At 37.6% G+C, this 21,158-nt stretch overlaps 1 protein-coding gene across 4 annotated transcripts in view; it reads right to left on the reverse strand.

Annotated features, from left to right (window-relative positions):
- The window catches only part of ICE1 (interactor of little elongation complex ELL subunit 1), a 45,008-nt gene continuing 23,850 nt past the window's right edge, over positions 1-21,158 (reverse strand). For all 4 annotated transcript variants that reach the window (XM_048296834.1, XM_048296825.1, XM_048296852.1 and 1 more), the window contains 8 exons: positions 18,568-18,920; positions 12,945-17,414; positions 11,014-11,182; positions 7,056-7,216; positions 4,224-4,414; positions 2,880-2,986; positions 1,839-1,937; positions 1-899 (listed from right to left, as the gene is read on the reverse strand). In XM_048296834.1, coding sequence (XP_048152791.1) covers positions 718-899; positions 1,839-1,937; positions 2,880-2,986; positions 4,224-4,414; positions 7,056-7,216; positions 11,014-11,182; positions 12,945-17,414; positions 18,568-18,920 — 5,732 coding nt within the window. In that variant the 3' untranslated portion in view covers positions 1-717. The remainder of the gene's footprint in view (positions 900-1,838; positions 1,938-2,879; positions 2,987-4,223; positions 4,415-7,055; positions 7,217-11,013; positions 11,183-12,944; positions 17,415-18,567; positions 18,921-21,158) is intronic.

A 21,158-nucleotide genomic window follows, 5' to 3' on the forward strand; every position in this document is an offset into this window, starting at 1 on the left:
TGGTGTTTGTCTCTTTTATTATGAAAGATACAAAAACAGAGTCTAGTGAAGCTATCATTAGAAACATGAACTTTTTTTCAACCAACTCTCTATTTACATGTACAAAATTCCCCAAGTGGAACAATATCAAATGTGAGACACATCAAAATATACCATATATACAAGTTCAGAGATTTAGTATCTCTGTTACTCCGTACATGATGGCTACACAAAAAGTCAATTCCTACCTGTTTTCCACAAATATTTTAAATTAAGTTTATGAGACACCCCAAGCAAAATAAAGCAGAATCTGGGGAATGTTCTGCTATCTGAATGGTTACTTTATAAAAATAGTACAAAATAATAGAGCCAGGTTTTCAAGTCAGGCTGAATATTCTGTCAAATAGTCCATACTCCAAACTGATATAGGTAAAAGAATGAAAACTATTACTGATTTTTATTGTCATCACACCAGAAATATTCAGGAGTTGAAGATGTACTCATTTTTGGATCGCTAATCAGCTACTAGGAAAAACAAGTATTTTTATTTTTTAAAAACTCTTCCTTCAAACAGAAAAGCCAAATAAAATACTAGAGCTTGCTCTGCATGATCAGACATTCTGATTAAAAACATGAAACACAAGAAGACACACCACTTTGTATGGTTTTTAACTGGAACCAACTACTCCTTAATTAGTTAGGCACTTCTTCCTCTAGGGAAGTCCACTTCCTTACATTTTAGTTTGGCTCCATTTCACACAGAGAAGTGATTTCAGCTATGCCATTTGTGACAGCAGAAGGAATGTTGTTAAGAACTTTTGCTCTCCAAGCATGGATGGCCTCAACAATACCTTCTGGATTGCTTGAACCCAAGTCACATAGTGAATATACGGCTGCGAGCTGCACACCCCAGGGAACACCTGCAAAAAGTTAACACAAATCAGCTTAAAGAAACTTTGATATGCAAGAATGTTTTTGGGAATCTTGAATCTATAGAAACTATTATTCAAGAACTGAAAATAAAACACATCAACAGTTGTGATGCCTACCACCATAATGGAGCAAGATGACAACCTGCACACAAATTCCGTAACATCTCATTTTATACTAGCACTTTCCAATTTTCTCAATTCAGCAACTTTCCAGTATTCAAAGTGTACACAAGAGTTGAGAATCTAGTGACTTTAGTTAAGAGTAATCAGACTTAAGAAAACAGTCAGGTTTACACTGTGTCTGAAACAAACACAGACATACACTGTGCACCATACACCACCAAGTTGGAAAAACTTGAGATTGCAAGGAAGAGAAGTTATACAGGTGGTTCAAAGCTCCCTACCATTAACAAATGCTTCACTGCAGAATGTACTTAACATCCAGAGTAACTTAGCAATGTGAATCTCTGCTGCCCTAACTGCCTTGTTTTGTCTCATCAGTAGCTTGAACTGTCTTTCTCCCAATACAAAAATTTTGTTAGTAGTAAGCTTCAGCATAAATTTCTCAGGTAAAAAATTAGCTATTACTGCTCAAGTTATGATCACCCTTTAAGTGATCTTAACTTGATCACCTTTTAAGTGATCTCTAATGCAACTGATAGGGTCTTACATGAAACAGTCCAATTCCAAGGTCTTTCCAAGATGAAAGCATCTCAGAATTGTTCTCTGTCTCAAACAGAAGGTTAATACTGTTAATAGCTCATTAACTTTGTAAGAGAAAGGGACTCAAACTGAAAACTGTTTGACCTGTTATGCACTAACATGAACTGCAAAACTGTTTTGCCATGTGTGCCTTAATTTATGTTCTGGCATTGCAAAAGTTCACATTGTGGATGTTACACTCAAGTTTCTCTAAAAAAACATTACCTTCCTCTTTTGCATGCTGTACAAACAGTCCAATTACTGAACTAATATTCTTCACTGCAGCAAGATAGCCTTCCTTCAAACCTATTTGTCCTAATCGACCTGAAAGAAAAAAAGAGTTACTACATATCTGACTATTTAGACAGTCAACTTCCTAGTTTTGTACTTCCCAATTGCCTGTTGAAGTACCTACAGATAATGCAAATTTTAACTACAAAAAAGTAATTCTTGTTACCAACTTGTTACCAACCAAGACTTGTTGTCTTGGGAACAACAGTTGTCCTATTCCTTGTGTAACTAAAGACCCCAAGTCCTTTTTCATCAGATTGATTCAACCTCCCATAGGTTTACAATTTTTAAGTGTAAAACTCAGAAAGAATGCAATAAACAGTATCATATAGCCTACATACTGAAAATATTTATTGAAACTCAAATTATATCTGTTTACATCAAATGCCACCTAGATCCCAAATCAATTAATCTAACTTAAATTTATTATGGTATTAAGTTGCATATAAAACCTTATACACTTTTCTGGAGACCATATGGCATGAACCTGTGTCATGGGAGGCTTGGGTTAGCTATTAGGAAAAGATTCTTCACCCAGAGGGTGGTTAGGCACTGGAACAGGCTCCTCAGGGAACTGGTCACAGCACCAATCCTGTCTGAGTTCAAGATTTGTTCAATTTGCACAATGCTTAGGCACACGGTGTGATTCCTGGGGCTGGCCTGTGCAGGGTAGGAGTTAGACTTCAATGATCCTAATGGGTCCCTTCCAACTCAGGATTTCTATGAATCTGTATGTAGCTACAGATTATTTCGTTTTAAATACATAAAACATGTTGGTATTTGTTACCATGAATCAATATAGTATCTCTCAAAACTTAAGTATCTGCTTTCCACAGGCTGATAAACAGAAGATATCTGCATAAAGATCCAATAAAATGTAAAAATACTTCAACTCACTTTCGAGACAGGCCTGACACTTTCATAAGGACATACTTATACAAAGCAGAAGTTCAATCAAGAATTTAGATTACTTACCAATTAGCCTAAGTGTCAATGCTATAACACTATCACTAATGGATTGAGCATTTTCATGCCCCTTTCTCTTCCTTATCCAGTTATCCATAGAAGGCCAAAGCACTTTGCTGTGAAAGAAAAATGAATTTGAAAATCTGATACTGCCTGAAGGGGTGGTTATAATATTCATACAAAAATGAAGGCAAATTACTCTTTTGTTTGTTACTAACTTTAGGTAGACTGACTTCACAGATGTATATGAAATCGTGTTACTTTCAAATGTCATGCTGATATGTTCTGTAAGTTTCTCGTATGACTGAAAATTCAGTTTGTATGTTACAAGTAGGACCTGATACTTGTTTTTAAACCTAAAAGGACCCAAAGTAAGACTTTTTCAATCCTTAAAATTATGCTAATAGACCTAGTTACCTACTACCAGCACAACTCACAGACAATCACCTTGATATGGCTTTAATTAAAACTACATACATTTAACTGAAGCTAATTTGTATTAATTTTAAAAGTATTTCACCAAAAATAACTTCTTTACTATCTGAAAGTATGAAACTTGTATACAACACGATGATGATAAGTATCACTGACAATGATGATAATAAGTATCACTTATTATGTCACAAATAAACAAATGTCTACTAAGTCATGTAGCCTCTATATAGAAAATCACGGCTGTCAGATCAGTGTAGGTGTCAGAATGAAGTCTTTCAAACTAGGTTAAGTATGGTAGCAGTCCATATACTGGACCATAGGTTCAAAGAAAATTCAAAACATTGAATCTAAGTATTATAATTATTTTAGAATTAAAATCAGACTGAAATCCAGATAATACACTAATGAGTATGGATATATTTCACTTTCAGCACTGAAGCAGTGTTATTTTCATATCAGAAGTTCCACCCTCATTTTCTACTGATGGGTGGAGGGCAATTCAACAAGTTAGTTCAGAAGAAGACAATCACTTTGCTTCACTGACAGACAATTCATCTCAAAATCTTATATAGCTATTTTGAAAGCAATTCTTTACTAGAACAGTTCTAACAGGGTTCATTTCTTGGGACAATATTTTGTAATACATAGTATTACAAAAGTAATACATTTTCTCATTGATCACTCCTTCTACCTTAAAATAAGGCACACAAACAAAGTAGTCTAGGTCTCATCAGGTTGAAACATCCTCATTTCTAAGTATCTATGCAATATTTTGTTATGTTAAAAGCTAAGTCATAATGAATTTGGGAAACAAAAAACCATCAAACATCAAACACCATCAAACACCAAAACACCATCAAAACAAACCAAAAAAAAACCACAAAAGAAAACATTTCAAAGAAGTGATTGCCACAATACCTTATAACATTATCATGTGTCCAATCCCACTTCAGGTGAGAGCAGAGTAGATCAACAGCAAATATATACTGCCAAGCATCTTCACTGAGATCTTCTCCATACTGCTCACTCAGGTGAAATTCTACTTTTGGACATGACTGCATTTCTAAAAGCAGGTTTGAGACCATAATACCAGCATCTAAAGATGAACTCTGAAATTTTAGAAGGTAATTATCTTAATGCATGAAAAGTTACCAGCCCAGAACCAAACTCTCTACAAATATTTGATACTGACTGTGCACAGCATCTTACACCATAAATCCAACTTTTGGGTTTAATTAACGCAAACAAATAGAGTACAAAACCAAAACCTTCAAGTACTAGGTATTTTTCCTAATGCCTTTACTAAAAGGAGAGTTTGGAAGAAAAATACCCAAACAAGAAAAACCACAGACTTTATACCCACTCTCTTATCTCCTTCTACAATTTGGGGATTTTTGTTTCTGTCAATGCAGCATTAAGGTAAGAAGAGTGTTTTTCCAGTGCAAGAAGATTAGACTAATATTGTTCACTTTCTAAATAATTTTAAAATTTGTTACTCTTTGTTCTTCATTAGGGGTGAATTTGCAAGCAAGTATTTCAATAGTTGAGGTAAATAAACGTGCCATATGAAATCATTCTGATAATTAAATAGCTAGGGGAAGAAAGGAAATTTAAATACAAACATTCTTTGATTTTCTGACGTATTAAGAAAAAAAGTCTAGGCTTATCACATAAACAGAATGAGTGTTTGGCAGATCTTCTCAGTACAAAATCTCATCTTAACTGGCAAGTTCTGCCATGGTGCAAGTCACTAAAATGGCACGCCTTGACCAAGAAATAAATGCCCATTCCATGTGAGTTTTACTTTCATAAGTAGAATAATCTTCTCATAAAATTATATGTATAACAGACTGTTAATCACAATCTACTTGAAACTTTTACCTGTATTTCTACACAAGAAAAACAGAGCTTACAGACAGAATGATGTCATCTCTTATAATCAATATAGAAAATTCTGAGGTCCCGCTCCCCAGTTGCAGCAGATCTCATATTTCAGAGATCCATAAATAAAGTAGGTACTGTGAGCACAAAGAATTATTATTTCCAGGAACATTTACTAGGACATTCTTATGTGCATCTCTATTGGCATGATATTAAAAGCTGTAACCTAATAGAATGGAGAATACAAATTCTTCGCTAAGCAGGGACTGCAGTACAGCGTAACTCTGAATACCAGAGCTTAATGCTATATCACAACTGTGATTTAATAGTAAAAAAGCCAGACACAAATCCATGCCAAATTAATTCACTCCTACACTAAAGCAGGAGGTTTAGGCGGCTGTAATTTCAGTGATACCATGTTAAATTCAGGGCTGGCTTCAGAGGTTAAAGAAAAAAAAATTATCATACAACACCTAAAGGCTATGATGACAGCAGTAAGACTAACTGCATTCCTCAAGGCAGTTGTGGAGCAGCATGTTAAGATAGGGAATAGGTGAGCTATTGTCATGGCTTAGGAATGGTATTCTCCAAATTAGTGCTCCAACTGAAACCAAGCTGCTTGCTTACTCCCTCCTCGCCCTTCCTCTTCTCTGTGGCGGGATGGAGAGGAGAATTGGAGGCACAAAATTTAAAGATCACAGGTTGAGATAAGAACAATTTACTGGAAACAGCAATGAGATAAGAAAACAAACAGTAATAGCAGCAAATACTAATGATGGAGGGTACAAAAGAGAGACTAAAAATTCACACGGAAACAACAATAACCCAACCTCTCCCTCCACCACACTACGCTGACTCATTCACCTTGGAAGAGACTCTTCCCCACATCCCTGGCAATGATGTGAGGTGGTACAGAATGAACCTCTGGGGCCTAGCCATGCCCCCTTTTGGCTGCTACAAAAATTAACCCTGTCCTGGCCAGAACCAGACAGCTATGAATCAATGATTTTGTTCACTTGGTATTTACGAAACTATTTTATTTCCAGGAAGAAAGCCTGGCATTAATATGGAGTTTTCAAAAATATGGGGCCCTAGCCTTTAAACAAACACACAAGCCTGTTACACAAACTCCTCCAGAAGCAAAACACCTCTGGCTTTCCATCTGCATGATACAAAATTGCTCCCAATGATTTCAATTTTTCCTCCTTGCAACATTCTTTTCAGGATGGTAATAGATGCCTGCTGAAAACTGATAGAAATTAAATTATTTGCCCAACAGCTCAAAGACTTGAAGTCAGCTCTCACAGATTATCCTTCTTCTAGTATCACTGGTTTTGTACTGATCACACCAACTGCTTATGAAATTAACTTCAGTTTTTTTGTGATAAACAAGTATTTACAGTCTACCTTGCAAAAAGATCGTAAGTAAAAAGAGACAGGCTCATCTTGAAATTAGCTGTAGTGATGTATTACCTGTTACACAGAGAACTACAAAAGATAAAACCAATACATATTTTAAAAAGCAACAGTACAAAGCAAAACAAAAAAACATCTCAAAGAGCAGTTCCACAGATGGAAAGAATTCCCTAGTCCAACCACACTATAGTTGAAAGTTTAAAAACAACCTTTACTTTTAATGTTCAGTAGATGGATTAGTATTTAACAGGGAAAACAAGGAAAGTATTGTATTCTAGTAGAGTCTGGACAACTAGGGGAAAAAGTCCTGAAGCGGCATTAGTTGCGCAATTGTACAGCCCCCATGGGATATTCACACCCTTCATCAGAAAAGTAAGTTGCTTGATTTGATTCAGCCAGCAAAGTGACAAATGCAGACAAAAGCTGATTACCAACAATGAAATCAGACATTACCTGTTCCCAATTGAAATAAGCACTTAAACAGGCCAGCATCTCATTGCTTGCACTCTGCCTGACAACTAATTGCATAGCTTTGTTAATTGCACCTCGGAAGACAAATATGTCAGACCATACATTTGTGATAAATAAAATCAATTTTTCTGAGTCTGGAAAGTCTGAGGAAAAAAAGAAATAACAAAGTAAATTTTTAACATTTTAAAACAACAAAAATATATATTCAGGCATTAAAAGCTAGTACCGCCAGCAAGGTAACTAGGAAAAAAGGCATAGAAGTCACATCACAACTGCAGCGTAAGGAAAGGGAGTCATACTAGCACATCTCAATCCTGAGACTAAAAAAGAAGAAAAGATCCAAGAAAAAAAACAAACAAGAAACACCAGAAAAACCCCAACAAACCTTAAGTCACCTCCCCCCATCATAATTTCACTCTCTCTACTGTCATCTTTCTTACTGCACTTTAGTTCAGTAATAGTCTAATGGAGTGTTGGGGTTTTAGTTTAGTCCTAGTTTTTTTTTCCTGTTAAAGGAATTTTTTCCCATATGCATGTTGCTAGGGGACAAATGGCTGTACTTAAGGAAGACAAAAGAGCTACCCACTGGGGGTGGGGTGGGCCTGGGTACTCCTTTGTTTCACCTGGGTGTGGGGTCAGTTCGCCCTCAGCCTTTGGAGAGAGAAGCTGCTGGTTCTTTTCGGCCGTTCTTTCTTTTTTTCTGCGGAGAAAGATCCCAGGATCCCCGGCCCACCTTCCCTGCCCCGCTGGAGGCCGGGCTGTGGCCGCCTTGCCCCGCCACTGATTCGAGCCTTCGCTGCGTTGTAGCCATGCTCACCCTGCCTGCCTAGACCTCCGGGGGGTTCCCCGCTTGGATACATCACATCTGCCACCCGGGATTTGTGCTCATCCCTGCCACTCCAGCCTGCCGTTCCAGCCTGCTGCTCCCAAAGGTCCAGCCGGACACTGGAGCCAGCTGTCCAGGGGTTTGTGAAACTTTTGTTCCATCCCTCCCGGGATCCCAGGCCACCAGTGCCGCGTGCTCCCCGAGCTCGCTCCAGAGCGCCCCCTGCAGCCGCGGGGGAACCATCGCACCTGCCCTGCTCACCGGGAGCCGCCAGCGCCCCTGCCGGCTGCGAGCGGAACTGCACCCGAGGGGAGAAAAAGGGCCCGACAGCCGAGAAGGCTGGGACTGGGTTTGTGATTGTTTGCTGTTACTGCCATAGTTATTGTTGTTTGTTTGACTGGTTATATATATAATAGTAAAGAACTGTTATTCCTATTTCCCACATCTTTGCCTAAAAGCCCTTGATTTCAAAATTATAATAACTTGGAGGGAAAGGGGTTGCATCTGCCATTCCAAGGCAGGCTTCTGCCTTCCTTAGCAGACACCTGTCTTTCAAACCAAGACATGGAGAATGGTCTTAGAGCATTGAAACTGGATTCTTTTAGGATTAAATTAAACTGGAGGATGGACTCCAACAACCTACCTAATTACATTCCAGTCACAAATAAGCACTCTCTTCACTGGACCAAACTAGAATTAGTCCAAAGAAAAACATAATCTACAGTACTTGCTAATACCTTGAAACCATACACCTGTGAAATATATATATATAAATATATACATATATATATATAAAAGCCTGCAAAGAACTTTCCCACAATTCAAATCTGATATTGCTCAGCAGTTTTCCCAGACTTTGTCAGAGAAATTATGTATTATGCAAGTTGTAAGTGAGCATATGTGAATGATGCATGCTAATATTTGTACTTCCATAGATGTAAAAATCTGTGCTATTCCCATATAATTGAAGAATCCTCATTCATTAAAGTAATTCAGAGCAAGCGTCTGACAACTATCAGTTAGAGAGGACAGTTCCAGGCCATCATTGGAAAGCCAAAAGACCCTTCTGAATACCAAAGCTGAGAGCTTCAAGGCAAAATACTAAGATAAAACATGGAGCATGTAGACCGTAAGCAATAACAAATACATTGGAATAAGTAAAAAAGTAGGTATTACTTTCATGGATGAAATGCTATACTGGAATACATATGCCTAGAACGCTATACAAAAAACAATGAAATCTGAAAAGCTAAATGTACCTTCCCTCTTCACTTCAGCGTAACTTCTACATTTTTTGAAAGACCTTAAGAACTAGAAAGCATTTCAAAATACATCAAATCAAGAAGCTTCAATGAGCACAAAGAATTTAGACTTCAATGAAGTGTCTTGGATGAACCTTCTACTCTGAAGCTGCTCATCATGTAAAGAATTTACTTTTTCCTATCAAAACATTTTTCTATCAGGACTGTTGGTGAACTAGAATTATCGACAACTGGAATTGCCTGCCCAGGAATTTGAAACACTTATAAAATTCACTCAGTAATGAGTAAGAGTTCAAGGGGCATCAAAAAAAGAAAAGTATAAAAAAGAAAAAAAGGAGGGAACAAAGGAGAGGTAAAAGGAAAAATAACCAAAAAGGTAACATATTATTTAGAGTCACTTAAGGCAGAATACCTGAAAGGAGAACAGAACAAAAATTATGGACAAGTCGTCAAGACAATAGATGATGGTAAGCCTAATAGTGAATTTGGTAATTGTGTAGCTTGTGTTGCCATAATTCTGATGGGAATATGTGAAACTACATGAAAGAGAAAACCCTAAAATAAATGCATAGTAATCAAATAAAATCAAACGAATTTTAAAAAGCCTAAACAGCACTTACGATGTGTTTACAGGTGTTCCCACTCAAAAAATAACTATAAAACCACAGAACAATGACAACAGAAATTTATGCAATTCAATGTATAGAAGAGAGTATCATCCAATAAAAGTCTGCATTTAGCTATTAAAGTTTGGATCTTACACAGAAAAAGAAAGGAAAACAGGGGGAATGTTTAATATTTGCAAGAACCCACAAAAAGAAAAAGCAGTAAGATACTGCAAAACAAAAGGTCTAATTGTTATTTTAGACTAAGAAAAGATATCTGACAAGTAATAGTTTCTAACATGGTGCAGTATTAAAACTATTAACATGAAAGAAGTGAAAGTACAGTTATAATGGACTGAAGGATAGAAAAACAGAGAGGAAAACAGGAATTCCAAAAAGAACTCAACAAAAAAATACCCTCAAAAATGGTAATTAAGAACAAAAAAAAATCACAAAGCTTTTTAAGATTGAAAAAAAAAACCCCAACAGGAATATTATATGAAAGATATTAAGTAAGTGAAACAATCTCAAGCTGTAGCACTTTGCTTGTCAGTGCTCTCGAATTTTATTTTATTTTAATGTGAAACACAGATACCAGTATACTATTTTCAAAATTAGTGATGTCCTTCCAAAACGAGGATTCTTAATTTAGCAATAGTATGTATGTGTTACCTTTGACCAAAAGGGAGAGGGGTAAAGGAAGGGAACCAAAACGGAAAAAACCTCCCAACCAAGTGAGAATTTGGATAACGGGAAGTAAAAAGACTTTAAGGAGGACATATTATAAAAATACCCTGGTTTTGACCAAGGTATTGTCCAGCTCCTGATACTTTTTTAAATACCTGGTTTTAAATCACACGTACTTTATGAATCAGTACCTACTCAATTAAAATAAGAAAATACTAATAGTCAAAAAAGACAAAATTCCCAGAAATCACATTATCATTTTGGACATGGTGGGGCAAAAATGAAATCACAGAGTATCCTAAATGAAATATTTCTTTGGAAAAATAAGCAGACTACTAAGAGCCCAGGTCACCACAAAACTACAGCACAGATGTGGAGGAACTGTGGGAAGGGGAATTTCTTCTATAACAGTCTATACTTTTGCATTACAGAAAAGTGTTCTAAGGAAAACAACCCTTTAACAGGATTTCTGTTTGTTTTTACAAACATAATAATTCTGGCACGCTACAGTGAAGACACACAGCATATTTAAGATATAAGACCACTGAGCCACACTGTACCTTCTTTAAGTAGGCTATAGCAGAAAAGGCGGGCTCTTTCCAAATCTCCCAACTGTCGGCAAATTCCTGCATAGACTCTACACAGAGCCTGACTGAAATTGTAATTCGTGGCATTCTTCTGAGCCTTCAGCTTACTGAGAATAACATGCAGCAAGGACTCTGCTAAATGCTATCAGACACAAAATATATTGTTAGACCATTATATACTTAAGAATACTTGACAACATTGTAGTAGTATGACAAATAAAAAGAACTACTAGCTTATTTGCAAGAATACTGTTTGCATACATATAAAAATGCAGGAAAGTAAATCAGAGGCAATCAGTGAAAGAAAAAAGAGGGAGGAGCAGGCAACTTCCCAGAATAAATATGCCATAAACAAATGAAGAATAGGGCTACTATTCTTTGAATATAAATTGTTTAGTAATGGATTAACAACAATCTTCCTCAAAGAACAAGGAGCATAATGACAAGTAGAAGGAATGAGGAGAGGAATAATGACAGGTAGTGTAACCCAAATAACCTAATCAGAGCAAATGTAAGCACCCTGACTTAGCTACTCCGAAGATGCCACAGAAGGACAAACAGCCCATCTCCAGGTGTGAGATTTAGATAAGTTAACAGCAGTCTTTCCCCAGATCCCTGTACACACTGCAGGAGATGGGGAGATGTTGCTGACTATAGTAACATGGGACTCAATATGAGATGCAAGGAAAAAGAATACTGGTATTGTGCAGATTGTGTATGACTTACTAGGGGATGTTTAGAAAGAAAGCTAAAAGTCAGAGTATAATGAGAGAATTAGAAGCCAGGTGCTGAAGAGTATACAGTTCAGACTGGGTACCTGTGGACAACAGGGAGTCTGATGAGTGTTAGCTTTGGGAGGAACCAGAAGGTCTAAGCCAGCTACCTGAAAGACCAGGAGTCTGAGGGCCAGACACAAATCTGGACCAGCTGCTGGAGGAATGCGTGTACACTTATGTGTCTCGAAGTTTATCAGTGCATAAGACAAGTGGGAAGAATATTAGTCACCTACTGGATATACTGAGTGCCTAATGTCAGCTGCTGGAGGAATCCATATTGTCTGTACATGCATGTATGTATTTTCCACTACCAGAATTTCAATCCGATTAGCCAGACAAGGGAGTAAGAGTAGGTTGTATTGTGTGCATGTCTCTCTACTAGGAATATGTACTTGGCCTTGCTACTGGCTGGACCTGGAAACATAAAAGCTACAAGCCTTGCTTCTGTGAAGTTACCAGACTTGACAACTCCTAACAAAGACGACCTGAGATCTTGGTAGCAGCTTCTGAGGAGAACTTAATTACCTACAAGGACTGTAACAGGACAAAATGCTGCCATGTATCAGTTGGTGAATTGCTCTGCTGTAGACTACAAATTATCTATGAGAAAGATGGTAACTGAAGTGAAATTTTTCAACACTGATGATAAGGAAGTTCTGAGAAATAAAATAAGGGAAGAATTTTCCAAAAAAAATTAAATTTAATTACCTGATGTAGAATAATAAAGGTAAACATAGAACAAAATTATATGCCTGTATTGTATATACAGTGAAGTTTCTCTTTTTTAATTTAAAAAAATTAGAGTAATTTTGGAGGAACTCCTACAAATGTTAATACTATCCACTTCAAAAAGTGCTGCAAAAATAAAGCGGTTTATGCATATGTCAGAAAACCATATGTATTTATAAATGCAGTTTTGCATCTTGGACACCACTGAACAGTAATTTCTTGTGCAGTTCTGTATTTTCTTAGGTTACACATATTTAGATTTCTAATAACCTTTCAAGACTACACTTTTGCACTGCAGATTGCCAGAACAATTGAGAATTCAAATACTACAAACTTATACTCTTTCCATCCGCATCGAAGTCATTATTAAACCATAAAATTTAAAATTATGCTACTTACCTTGTTTTTTATACCAAATTCATAGACAACTTCTCTCTCTTCATCTCTCATTACTGGAATCTTTGAGATATTGCCAACATACAGATGACCTTTAATAACTGGTAACAAGTCAAAACAGGATTCAGCAACTTTCTTTAATGCCAAAGAAACTTTCTGGCAATCAGGATTCTTCTTTACTGGTAGTGATTCTTCTAAATTGGAACTGTTTGATGAATCACTGATTTCATAGCTTTGACCACGGAAAGCCTCCTGCATTTCCGAGATGGTATTTTTAGTATTTCTGACAGCAGTAATATCACTGGGTTCCATCCTTGATGGTTCACTGTCCAACTTCAGTCTTTTGGCACTTCTTGGCATAGATACGTGCAATAGTGGCCTTTTTTCAAGATGATTTGATGACCTTGAAAACAATTGCTGATTTTGCACATCTTTGTCTTCATCTTTGCTACTATCAGATTTCAAATTGCTCCCAGCTTTAACAAAAGCAGTTGATGTAGATGTAATTGCTTTAAATCCACCTATTTGAGACACAGGTCCTGGCAAACTTTGGCTGTCTGAAAAAGCACATCGGTTAAGCTGAATATTGCCTTTCAGAATGTTTAGTGTCCTTGCCCTTGCAGATAGCTCTGGATACATAGTGTCCAATATTTTCACAGAGTTCTCCTGAGGAGCACCTGGGCCAGCACTAACTGCTGCAAAGAGAGGAAATCTTCCTGGAACGGGAAGTGCATGCTTTGGAATGGAAGTACAAAATTTCAAAGGTGAGGAGCGAATCCTTCTACCTACTGCCATTTCTGAGGGTGAGGGAGGAGAAAATAAAAGAGCAGATTTTACTGCTGGAGTATCTGTTAATGGAGACATGAGAGGAAGAACAGGAGTTTTGCATAGTGGGGATATCAGGTCATCAAGAGGAGAAAGCAAAGAGGATTGACCTATAGAAGACATTACTGGGGACACAGTACAGGCAGTTTTTGGAGGAGTAGCAATCAGAGGCAGTAGCAAGGGGGGCAGAGGAGGACCTATCTCTTCCCTGATTTTATTTATCATCACAGATGAGCATTTTGTTGGCAAAGAAGTATCAGCATTTTCAAGAACTGGCTGAGTAAGAGGCTTTGTTTTTCTTTTACCTTGAAACAGTCTCTTTGATAGCTTGGTATGCATTACTTGGGCAGGTGTCTTGGTAGAAACAGTCAAGATTTCAGATGGTTCTTGCTCTTTGCACTTCAATTTACTGCTCCTTTTGAGAGCACAAGACTCTGATGCCACCATACGTAAGTTCTCAAATACTGTCTTTTGTGGTTCAGAGAGCTGCCCAACTGTTTGACAACTGCACTGTACATCAGAGAGGGCTGGATTTGGAAGATACTTGAGTAAAATATTTTTTCTACCATTATCTATTACAACATCAGTGCTGCTTTCTCCTATGTTGCAAGCAGTGTAAGTTTGATTATTATGATACTCTTCAAACACTGAGACCCCCATATCAACACTGTGTAATAGACTTTGCTCGCCATTTGACTGAATTTTTGCAGAATCATTTTCTTTTAAGAAATTGCCAAGTGCTATCATTCTTGTATTTAATTTACTGGTTTTTACAGTCAGCCTGCAATTTTCTGAGAATCTGCTTAAGATCTTGCATAGTGGTAACCTACTTTTTGAAGCATTTGGCATCACAGGGCTTTCTTTTGATGTTCCAGGTTTTAATAGACTTTCCTCACCATGACTGATGCATCCAGCTATGTTAGACTCCACCATGAGTTCATTAGCACTCTCAGTATTTTCAGAGGTTATTAATATACACTCCCTTTTCCAAGAGGCTGAATCTTCAGGATAACCTTCCCCAGTCACACCTGACCACTCATTTGAAGTATCTCCAGAGCTGTTTGGTTTGCAATGTGTATCCATATCCACCACAGTGCCTGCTTTTAGGTGGCTAACTGTGAAAGTATTTCCTGGATGCATCATTGAATGAAGCTCACATACTTGGTAATCAGCATCAACCATTGCACCAGTTTCCAGAGCATCCACTGCAATTCTCCTGGAAGCTCTCAGTTTGTTTCTGAGCATGGGAACACATTGTGAACACTTCACATACCTAACTTTTTGTATACAACAGTCTTTCTCTTCAGAGTCATTGCTCTGCTCTGGCATATCAAAATCACTTTTACACCTTATTATGGCATTTTCCCCAGAACCCTCAAAACTATTCAGTTCTTTACTCTCTCCCCCACCTGTCAGTGAACCAGTTCTAGAAGGATCTGTTCTAACCTTACACATAGAATTCCTACATCCTGATTCTTGACAATCAAACTTTTGGAGGAGAAAAGCATTCTTCTTATAAGAGTTTGCATACATGAGCTGTGATTTAACAGATGCCTGAGGTTCTTTATCTACTGGTTGCTCCTTATTTGAAGTTTTCGCTTCATTTTTGTGTACATATTCTTTCTCAGGGCAGCCCAGTTCTTTGCCCACACTGACTTTTTCAGCAGACAGAATCGCAGTACCCTCTTCTAAGTTTTCTGAAGAACAGTCAAATGTACTACTTGTAATAGAATTTGTATGTTCCTTCTTTTCCCAAGTACAAGAAAAAACAGCCTTTCCTGCGAAATTAGTTTCGAGGAAACCAACAACTTTCTGGAGACTGAAATTTAGATCAGGAGGTCTTGTGGATTCCACGCCAATTCCCACTCGCAGAGGAGAATTGGTTTCCTCATTATTTATGCAGCATTCCTCCAAGTCCTTTTGAGTAGAAAAAGCCAAGCCACTTCTATAATCCATTTCTGAAGTAGGCTGGCAGATGATCTCTGAAATATTATTTTTCTTCACAACATTCTTTTCCCACTTCAATGAACTGGAACAAGTTTCAGTCATCAATTCCTTGCTTTGTTTATTTAATTTCCCTTCTATTTCATCACATCTAACATTTTCAGTTATCAAGAGCCGAGTCAGAGATTTTGCAAACTGCTCCTGAGAAGTAGGATTACTTTCTACTAAGATAGATTCAATAGCATCCCCTCTTGCTAATAACTCACTGCTTTCCCCTCCAAAATCTTCTGGATTAACTTTGATTTCAGTCTCTTGAGATTCAAACACTCTAAAGTTTCGAGATTTGGACTGCCCACATTCTAACGTATTACGTAAGTTTTCAGATTGCTTTATTTCACCTTTCACTTCTGTAAAATCTAACATAGAGGATTCACACTTAGCTACACTGCTTTCTTCATCAATAATGCATGCTGTCTTTGGTAGTGCAAGTATATTTTCCAAGTCTGACTTCCTTTGAGATAAATTGGTATCATTTTCCTCCTGATGTGATTTGCTTTCTAAATATACCCCCTCATTTATATCTACTAATTTTACATTTTCTGCACTATGGAGTTGCTCTGACAATTCAGCTACTTCTAGAACACTTTCTCTGTTAAATTTCATAGCTAGTTCAATAGCTGGAGCTTTGGTTATATTAATGTCTTCAATTTTGAGCTGTTCATCTTTTGAAAAGACTGACAATAAATTTCTGATTCCTTCAGTAGCAGATACAGGTAAGTAATGCCTAGAGACTTCAACAGTCTCTGGTTCACATTCTCTGTTCACTTCGTTTTTTGTTTGCATATGTTGTTTCTCCAGAATCTCTTCACTGTCATATTTTATTTCAGAGCACTGAGAGTGTGCAGAGATCTCAATAGCTCCAGCCATATTAGTTACTTCGGTTACATTTTTTGATTTATTTTCAACCACTTCATTTTCTATCAACACATCAGATTTTTCCTCAGAATCTTCGCTTTGAAGCAGAATGCATTGCTCAGATAGCAAATGAGTAATACTTTGTGGAACAGATGGTTCTCTGGGAGTTTCTCTCTGTGCTAATAATCTCTCTTTCTCTGCTTTCACGAATTCACCACATTTTTCATGTGTACTCTCATTATCAATAGCTCTAATTAAGGTTACATTCTCCTCTGTTTGCTCTACCACACTACATTTTTCTATCTGATTCTGAGGCTTGAAACTTTGTAACATAGAATCTGCTGAAGAATCTCCCTCTTCACTGTGCACGTCCTCACTATCTCCTTTCTGTTCTTCCACGTCTTCCAATTCGTGTGCTGTTGCTCCAGATAGTTCTCTGTTCTCAGTTTCCATATCCTCAGAATTCTCCTCCAAACAATCTTTGTTAGTTTCCATGTTTGTAATTAAAGTAGCACCTTCAGCTTGCTTTCTTTCAGCATCTTTCTCCTCCTTGCTTGACATCTTTGGACTGATACAAATATTCTTTTCATTCCAATTCAGATTAAGTGAGATTTCTGCATCAAAACCATGCTCACATGATTTGCTCTGTCTGTTACACTCATCACCTGGGCTGATTACATTACAACTCGGAGGCTGAACTTGGTCTTCTTGTAAAATATCCTTCACTGCAGAAGTACTGCAATCATCTTCTTCATCACTGGAACCTGTGACTTCTCCAAACAACATACCCTTCAATCAAAAAACAAAATTAATAATCTAAACCCTGGTATCAGTTTTAAGACCTACTTTTCTAAACAAGTACACTTAAGGCCCTGACATGCAGTGGTTTTGAGAGACTAAGGCTGGTCAACAAAATTACAACCTACTCCATCATTTTTCTTCATAGCAAATGAAAGTACCTCTGTAAAAAAAAAGAGACTTCTTTATCTACCACTGTGCATTCTAAGCTTACTGGAAAAGATCATTTGAGTAGCATTTAACTTTCAATCTCTGGAATTTTGCTATGAAAGCCATGCTTATATTGAACACAAATTGGGACTTCAAGTCTGCACCATAGGGAAATTATGACAGCAAGTTGAGACATAGGTGACTGTGTACTGGTTTTGGCCAGGATAGTTAATTTTCTTCACAGTAGCTACTGTGGGGGAATGTTTTGGATTTGTGCTGAAAATGGTGTTAATACTATAGAGACATTTTCATTATTGCTGAGTAATGCTTGCACAGCATCAAGGGCTTTTCTGCTTCTCCTCCTGCCACACTGGTGAGGGCACTGGGGGTGCATGGGAAGCTGGGAGGAGACACAGCTGGGACAGCTGACCCCAACTGACCAAAGAGATATCCCATACTGTTAAGACATCATGTTGACCATATAAAGAGAGGGAAAGAAGGAAAGGTGAGACATTTGGAGTGATGACATTTATCTTCCCAAGTCACCATTACGCATGACAGAGCCCTGTTGACCTGCCTGCTCATGTGAAAGAGTGAATGAATTCCTTCTTCTGCTTTGCTTGCGTGCACAGCTTTTCCTATTAAACTGTCTTTATCTCAACCAACATATTTTCTCATTTTCACTCTTCCAGTTCTCCCCAGGATCATGCTGGTGGGGAAGTGAGCAAGCGGCTGTGTGGTACTTAGTTGTTGACTGGGGTTAAACCATGACACATGTACTTCTGAAAATTATGGTTTTGCTCCCTTCCACAGGCAGTATGCTACAAGGTAAGAAAAGTATCCATATGGATCTAAACACACAGAGACCCTTTAATTGCATGAATAACTAATACTGATACTAAAGGGAAAAAAAGCCCAGTAATATAAAATCATTATTTCTTCAGTAATTTTAAGACCAAGTTAAGTACCAAGTCAGATGCATCCTGAAACTCACCCGTGTAGTCAGTGGTGAAAGCTGTACTGGAGAAAGTAGAGCAGGAAGAGGCCTGGCCCAATTCAATATATCGATCACATTTTCACCTGGGTCCCTCTGCTCCTGATCGGAGAAGCCTGAAGTGCTGTGCTCCCTGCCTGTCTGTATCATCACATCTACAGTTTTATCCTCACCACCGTGCAGACATTCTTCAGGAGTCCTGCTCTCAGCACAGTCATTTCCAAAAGGCTCAGTACTTGTTTGAATTACCATTGCTGTTACAGAATTTTGCTTTACAGCACTTTCCACTGAAGAACACCAAGGTAGCGTTTTACCATCGCACTTCCTGATCTTTTGGTGGATTTGTACAGTATCTAAGACAGAAAAATATTGTTAAGAATTTTTCCTCTCCCATTTTTGTTTACAGAGATAATATATAATAGTAATAAAAATGTAATACCATATTTTCAAGTGATGTTTCCACAGAAGATCGTAGTCACTTTCAGAAATGCTTTCCTTATAGAAATGTGATGTTGTTATTTACAATTATTTTTTCATATGTGTGTGCAAAGAGCTTCTCCCCAAACACTTTCTGACTCAGATCATAAAACATTCCCAGTTTTTCCTATCAGGAAGGGCCATTCCTGGTAAGATTGAAGGTCCGTATGGTTTATTTCAGTCTTTGCCCAGTAACTCATAGTCATGAAAAGCAGGACAACCATGCACAGACATTCCCAACTTAGGCTGTAATTCTCAGCTTAAAGCAACTTGCAGGTTTCAGCCAGCAGCTGTACTTCCAGGCAAGTTACAATTATACCCTGCCATAAACACAGCAAGGGAGCTCTTAGCTACATTTCTAGTTTATGATTTAATATGCATATGCTTTTAAATTGTTTGTTCTTTAAACTTAAATATTGAGTCTAATCACACAAGATTTTGTCTTTAATGGTATTATTTAGTGAGAGCTGAACCCTTAATAAAAAAGTCCCACTATGTACCTATGCACAAAGGAGTCTGAACCACTAAGAGAAAGATACTGAGCATTTGACAACCCTTCCAAGATGTCAACTATACAGTTTTACACAGTTATTCTAACAAGAAAGCATGTCCAAATGCTCTGTGTGATTCTTTGCATTGTACTTGTGTTTTGTTACTTTTCAAATCTTTTGATACTTTTCAAATAGTTTATACTATTATAGAGTCACCATCTCTGGATGTGTTTAAAAAATGACTGGACATGGCACTTGGTGCCATAGTCTAGTTCAGGTGTTAGGACATGGGTTGGACTCGAAGATCTTGGAGGTCTCTTCCAACCTTGTTATTCTGTGATTCTGTGATTATACAGTAGCTCACTTCTTATGCAGTCAAAACACATTCATTCAGGAAAGTCTAAAGACAAATAATTTAAATTTATTATAATTGTGCTAAATACTTCAAAAAGGGAAAAGATGGCCCAGTTTCCTGAAATTTAAATTCTATGATTTTATAAAATGAAAATATTACCTCAAATAAGACAATAGAAATCAACAATCCTAAAACTCCAGTGTGTCACATGGAACTAAAAACTACTCTGCAGTATTTGCAATTCTTATATGATCTTGTTTACAGCATTCACAAACACTACTGGACACAAAATCAACAGTATTCAAGCAAGAGATCAAGCCTATTCTGTGCATACATGGGTACCATCTGCAGTGAACCACTTGGATCTTGTGACCAAATTTTGCCTTAAACAAGCTAGTTTAGATTTAAAGGAGCAACTGCTGTAAAGCAATTTAACTGCAGAGGTATGGTAGGGATTTTTTTATGCTTGTTTCTCTCACGCATCACGAGCCACTGTAAAGCTGCAAAACTCTGAAACTTTACTCAGAACCTTTGTTCAGAAACTTCTTCCAGCCACCTGAACACACACTCTCACACCCCTGCTTGACACTGCCAGACTTCCAGGATCTTCTAGAAAGAAGACTGTACACATCCAGAACTCCTCCTGGAGGAGGTATTGGGGTGTTAACTGGAAGAATGAGGGTTATAAAAACCCCAGTTTTTGATGCTTATGCAGGCTTCCACCTCTGATGGACTCCCACTGTGTATCGCAACCACAGACCACAATCACTCACTTGGCACTGGAGCCACAGGTGGTGGTTATCTTTGCCTTTTCTCCTCTCTGTTTTTTCTTTCCAGTTTTCCTCTCTTAGGGTGATTATGCACTTCAGAACAGCTATACACCCCTTTCCAATCCATTACAGTGTTTTCCATTTATGGTCTCAAAGCAGTTCTAATAAAACTTGTTGTTATATCTACTTAGCGTTTTTCTACTTTAATGCACCACAAGGGATCCTTTAGCAACAAATCTGGTTGCCCTGGCTCAGAGGCAGGTCACAATACCATCCCATAGTAGAAAGAACAGCACATGCACAAAATGGTTTTCAGCAGGGTATGTATTAATTTAATTGGCACAATTTGCATTCTGTTGGAAAAAAATAACTTGTGTGCTTCATTACTGTTGTGTTAATCCACTACTAGAACTTGCACAGACATTCCTGAAGCAACATCAATGGTAGTATCATATTCAAAAATATTACTTTAACTTGATAGGTCAAAATAACCTCCTC

This window comes from Corvus hawaiiensis, chromosome 1, assembly GCF_020740725.1.
Source record: "Corvus hawaiiensis isolate bCorHaw1 chromosome 1, bCorHaw1.pri.cur, whole genome shotgun sequence".
Classification (NCBI taxonomy): Eukaryota; Metazoa; Chordata; class Aves; order Passeriformes; family Corvidae; genus Corvus; species Corvus hawaiiensis.